The 6205-nt window shown below is 38.7% G+C and overlaps 1 protein-coding gene across 1 annotated transcript in view; it reads left to right on the top strand.

The window, feature by feature from the left end:
- Positions 1 to 1685, top strand: part of MAP10 (microtubule associated protein 10) — a 2406-nt gene extending 721 nt beyond the window's left edge. The window contains exon 2 of the mRNA XM_026081537.1: positions 11 to 1685. Coding sequence (XP_025937322.1) covers positions 11 to 1558 — 1548 coding nt within the window. The 3' untranslated portion in view covers positions 1559 to 1685. The remainder of the gene's footprint in view (positions 1 to 10) is intronic.
- Positions 1686 to 6205: the final 4520 nt, after the last annotated feature.

Below are 6205 nucleotides of genomic sequence, written 5' to 3' on the forward strand. Positions count from 1 at the left end.
CATGGGGCAGCTGCCGCTGCTCAGCGCCCTGCTGGCCGAGCTGGCCGTGCTCGTCCACCCCCGCCTGGCCTGGCTGTACCGGGCCGCGGGGGAGGCCGGCGCCGCCTCGCCGCCCCCGGGCCCCGGGCATGGAGGAGCTGTGGCAGGGCCCGGCGGGGTCGCCAGCCCGCGGTTCAAGCGGAGCCGGCGGGAGGTGGCCTCGGCGGGGTCTCTGCGGGCTGGAAAAGGAGCTGGGAAAGCTGTGCCCTTGGGAGAGACGGGCTCCGAAAGGAAGCACGAAACTAAGGCAAACACAGCTCCCAGGAGGCAGCTGTTGTACGGGCTGACAAATACCCTGAGGCTACGGCTGCAGCAGACCAACCCTGGCATGCTGGTGGTTCATGAAAGGAGGGAGCAGTATAGAAAAAAGCAAGTGGAGATGCTGAAGGAGAAGAAAAGCCCTTTATCAAAGAAAAAGCTGGTCAAAAATGCTGGAGAACAGCACCTGGTTTCTTACAGGCACTGTAGCAGAGGAGATGGTTCAAAGCAGAATAATCAGTTTGATGAAGCTGTTGAGACTTCATTGCAAAACAATGCTTGCAAAGGGTACTCTTCCACTGCAGGAAATGCATCCCCTGACCTGCAGAAACAGGCTGTTCACAGTCCATTGAGGAATTATGAAACTGCACATGAGGAATGTCCATGCAAAGTAACTACAGCCCCCTTACTGGAAGAAAGAGTATTAAAATCTGCTCATAAAGAAAAGGATGTGAAAGTCCAACTCCTGGCACCTTTCAGATTGGATGCTGATGCAAAGGAAAGTAATGATAGTGCTTCTGTTGTAAGCGATCATAAATCAAAACCAAGCCCTAGCATGAGTGTTGAAAGCAACTCTGAATTCATATACTCAGATGACTTTGTTGCTAGCCCTGAGAACACAGTTTATTCAGAAGGTATCAGCAGTGTTGACTATCCAGGCAGAGGCTCAGAAACTCCTGACAGCAGTCCTGAACCTCTGTGGCTTGAAAGCCCAAAGCAACTGTATTCACACTCAGAGTCTGAATCCAGCAGGTCCAGAGTTTCAAAGATGAGTCGAAGAGCTGAAAGTACTTCAGCTCTTGTGCCAGTCCCTTCAGCTTCATCTCCAGTCCACTCTCTCAAGAGAAACTATGACGTGAAAACCAGCAAGAGAACTGGTAGTGAAGCTGTTGATTTACTTAACAATGACACCTCCTTTCAAGCAAGGTTATTACATGAAGAGCAGGTAGCTCACCAGATCAATAAGGAAGAGAACAGAGTTGATCAGCATATTAAACAAGCATCTACACTGAGAAGCAAAGAAATTAGCTCTGATACTGATCTGAATATAGGAAAGGGGCAGACTTCTATAGAAAAAAGCCAGTCATTAACTCAAGCTTGCTCATATTTGCCATTTAACATGTCTGATCTTGAACTTAGTGCCCTGGAAAACAGTATGTCAGACAAAGATGATGATTTTTTGGGAACACTAAGCATTCCTAATCAATATAAAGACATCGGTGAACTTGTAATAAGGAAGCTTCCTGGATATACAATGTAATTAGAAGTTTTCCCTGTCTCGATTAAAGTGTGATATTTAAACTATATTTTTATAAGGACTGTTACATTTAGCTACAATTTATACAAGTTAATTTGAGAATGCATCATTTGCATTTAAAACATCGGTGAATTTGTTTATGAGTTTTTTTAATAAACTATGTTGAATATCTATTAAAAATGGCTCCAAGTTTTACCTACAGCATGATTTCAATGTCAGTATCCTAATTCAAAAGTAATCTAAACAGCACAGGAAAAAAAACTTATTTTCAAAAGCAGAAATTAAAGCAGAAGTAGCAAATATAGTACCTGCAAAACTTGTCTAAGGCAGAAATAACAGCATATTACAGAAACAACCAAGTACAAAATACATTCCTAATGAAAAATTAAGTTTTTATCCCTCATGAAAATAGTTCCACACTTCATTGGCATTACAAATACATTTACTTAATACATATGGTCACAGTCAATAACAGCACAGATTTCTTTCAGCTAATCTGTATGATGTATTTGCTTGACTGTTCTATCACTAAATATAATGGTTTCAGAGCTAGGCTAGCACTTTTGAATTTTTTTTTTTTTTTAGGTTAAAGTTTCTCATTTAGGCCAGATTTTCACAATTTATTAGAAAATAGTTAAAGCATTATCGATGACCATAAATCTATATCATCTAGGAGAGTTTTGAGAGGTCGATGGAAGTTACTTGACCTTGAAGAGTAAGGGTGTGCAAAGAGTAGGGCAGAGACATTTACCACAGTAAATTTTCAACGCCTTGCAACTCCCTGATTGCGTTCCCTGACATTGGGGAAAAAAGGGCAGGGGGGAGTCATGACCACAGTCAAGAAGCTCTGCACAAACATGCACATCACATCTTGATTTTGAGATCCAAGTTAATGAAGAATTTGCCACATCCCCTTTTCTTGTTCTGGTTGAACTATCATCTGATGATCACTTTTTATTTCTGGTTCAATTTTTATGACTTCCATTTTGATCACTGAACTTACAACTTTTCTTCTGTTTAACCACTGAGTTTTTTTAGAGTCTGTTTCAGAGATGTTCTTCAATTTGAATCTGAAGAGAGCTCAAAATTGCTGCCATTGTCTCTTGTTCCCCCACTTTTTCTCTTGGCAGTTTCCTTTGCCAACTTTACTTTCATAATTTTCTTATTTAAAATGTTTATCTCCAAGGTTGTTAAATGATGTGCTTACCATCTCGTTTTCCCTATAATTTAAAATCTGGCTTCTTTGCCTGACTTCTTCATTTCTCACCGAGTCCTTCCATCTTTCATGTACTCATTGCAAGAATCTGGTTTTACGCTTTTACAGATTGGACAGATTTTTTTTCCATCCTACTGTATGTTTATTTTGTAGGAATGACAGTACCTTTCCTATTTAAAATACCTACATGATCTATTAGGATTGTTCAAGTATCTGCTGTTGATTTCTGAAAAGAACACGACCAGTATTGTTAATTTAAAGGTAAGCAGCTAAAAATACCTGTACATCAAAAGAATCTCTGGGTAGAGCAGTTCTAAAATGTTACTTAGGTGGCATCTGTTTCATCAGCTCCCAATCCCAGGCAAAAAAGATTTCTTTCTTTTTTCTCCTTATGCCTTGGTCCTCTGTAGCACACATGGATTCAGAGAGTCATATATATATTGCAGTAATTCTGATTTTATTGATGGGAAAAGTTCTATGCAGTTCTTATGGGCAAAGCTGTCTTTGAAATACAGTGCTGCAAGAGTTGGCCCAACTGTTTTTACAAGGTGGCTGTTTAATGTTTATAAAATATGATTTAAAATAAATTTTTCTTAAATAATGACCTCCAAATCGTAGACTTTTAGTGTTAGTAACTCATTTAATCATCCCACAGAGGGTTGAAACTCAAGACAGAAATTCCTAATTTTTCTTCCCTCCCCTTTCCCATTTCCCACTTTTCAAATTCCAGCAGTAAATACGGTAGGAACAATACTTGTTTCATTTAAATAGTGAAACTAAGCAATCTATTCATCTACTTTTATTTGGGATAACATCTGGGATGTTTATGGTTTAACAGCATTTATAATTTTCTCCGGACAATGGTGAAAGTGACAGAAAATGCATACCTGCAAGACAGTAGGAGACACTACATGAGAACAGAATGTCAGCTTCATGCTTACGTGGTTTAGTCTGGTTTTGTCTTTTTAAACACAGACTCCAGGTAGTTATTGTTGCATGGAGAGTTAACAGCTAGTTTCTACCCTTTGGGATAATAATTTTTTCAGATATTATCTATGTTGTTTTGAGAATAAACAAAGTTTTATTTAATGTTCAAACAAGAACTGTCAGTCAACAAAAACAGGAAAGAACTTACTGCCACTGGTTTATCATTGAAGAGTCATAAACCAATGTATTCACAAGGAATACCTGTTAATGACAAGAAGACTCCAGATCTCAACCCAGCAGAGCAAAACGGGTATTTACTATTGGCATAAAACATGAAAAAATGCCATCAACAAATTCCCTCTTGTATGAATCTTACAATAATGTACACTTAACTACATTATATTAGCTAGGCAGTTTTGTTATTATAACTTGCATCATGTACTCCTGTGATCAAATGGCTAACATCAGAGGCTTAATAAGAGATTTCTTTACCTTAATGGAAGCATTCAACCAATTTACCTCAAGACATCTTTTCTAAATTGTAAGGGCTAAATCGCATAGATTATGTTTGTGTAGGGGATGCTGGGAGAGGCAAATGGGTAGTAGCATATCTCCTTGTTTCATGCATATCCCAGAAATAGCCTAATAAATAGTTTCTGACCTCAGGTTATGGGGCTGTTTTTCAGATGCCCCACAGGCATCCCAAGAAGCAGGCCCATAGTTCCCTCTTCTTGCTGTACTCAGCAGTAGAGCTGGGGTGTCAAAATTAGGTAGCAGGAGAAAAGAGAAGTGTTCATACTCTGGCAGTTCTGCACTACTTTTCTGCCCTAAAAGGCCTGATTTAGTCCTCAGATAAAGTCAGTGCATTTGAAAGCTGCTTTCCTAGAAACATCTCACAAAAATTGCTCCCTAAAGACTGCTTCATAGGACTAGAAAAAAGAGAAGATATGGGAAGAATCAAATCCCGTGCTCCCACCATACACCAAAACCTTGATTTGAAAGCTCAGCTTTCTGAGTAAGCACAGCTAATTTTTCCACATGCATCCAATCCCGTGTTCTCTGTCAGAGTTGCTGGAAAGAGTATTAATTAGTATTACTCATTACAGTGTGGGCCCCTGTCCACTGGGAGACTGGCGTAAAAACAAACTGGTTTCTAAGTGGCTCCCACCTATCTGCTCATAAGAGCTTGTGATTGCTACCACCCGTTTGGATTCATACCAGCAACCTGAAGGTTGAGCAATCCCTGTAAACATGCGGTCTTTGTTATGGATTTGTTATGTGCCTGACAGAGCAAATAACYAGTCACAATGTAAAGCATAACATAAAAACACAATATTTACTAAAAACTATCTATTTCCTAGCTTCCAATAACCTTCAGAGATTTCACATATGGTCATATTTTGACTGAATATGATGTAGTTTTCATTTCAGTCTCACTGACCCATCAACTCTAAAAATCTCTTTGCTCCACACTATTAAGCAGTGAACTATAGTTACTTCAAACTCAAGTTTTACATTGCTCTTAGTTACACTTTACGACAGTGAAATTAAAATGTGAGATATAATTACCTGAACTTATTATAGCTCATCTGTAAACTAAACCATCTGGCTTCTTTCTTTTGACTTGCAACTGTAACATCTGATCTTAAATTCTGTACTGTACTTTGGGAATAAGGTCCCATTATTTGATGGTTGTTCAGAACCCTGGTTTGATTGCTTAAGATAAGGCAGTTGAATCAGCTGAAATAAAATTTAACTTAATGTTTCACCACACATTTCAAACACAGAAATAAAGTTTTAAAAAATCTTAGAAATACATATTAATTTCTTTCAAAATTTAGGTCCTTAATACAACAGTTTGCTATTACTGTCTTTTAAATAATTATTTCAGCATGCTGTTTGTTCAAATACATTTATAGAGCCGGTATTATATAACTGATGGTGAGGTGAGAAGAGGAGAATAACAAACGCTGAGAGTTTGTGTCACTTATTCTTCTACCACTTCTACTATAAAGTTTTTCTACTGTTATGTAGCTCTGATCAATTTTATTACTCATTCCTCTATTCTTGTGTCATTGGTACATTTTTTGAGATGTCCTAGCCTCGCACCAGTTTCCTGCATTTCATTTTTTCTTCCTCAGCTCTCATCAGCATTAGATGATACAGTTTCTTTTCCATTTGTGATTTTTCCGACCATAGTTCCTACCACCTTGTTTACAATCCCTTCATCATTTTGGAAGTCCTTTTCCTCAGTTTTCTGAAATCATATCCAGCCTTAGTAGCTCTGCAGTTAAATTTTTGGGCGGCGTTATGAATTCYCGTCACTTTAATTTTTGTAGGTCCTAGTATTTTATGATGTCTGGTTTTGTAGCTATTTTGTTTCTCTTTGTGTATGTGCTACTCAGAGTTAAATGCTAGACATTATTTGGAAATCCTCAAGACTTTGCTTTCCTTGTCCTCAGCATTTGTTACCAGCAGCTGCTTTATTGCTTGCTCGGCTTTGATTC

The sequence above is a fragment of the Apteryx rowi genome, unplaced genomic scaffold (assembly GCF_003343035.1).
Source record: "Apteryx rowi isolate R43461 unplaced genomic scaffold, aptRow1 scaffold_552, whole genome shotgun sequence".
In the NCBI taxonomy this organism is placed as follows: Eukaryota; Metazoa; Chordata; class Aves; order Apterygiformes; family Apterygidae; genus Apteryx; species Apteryx rowi.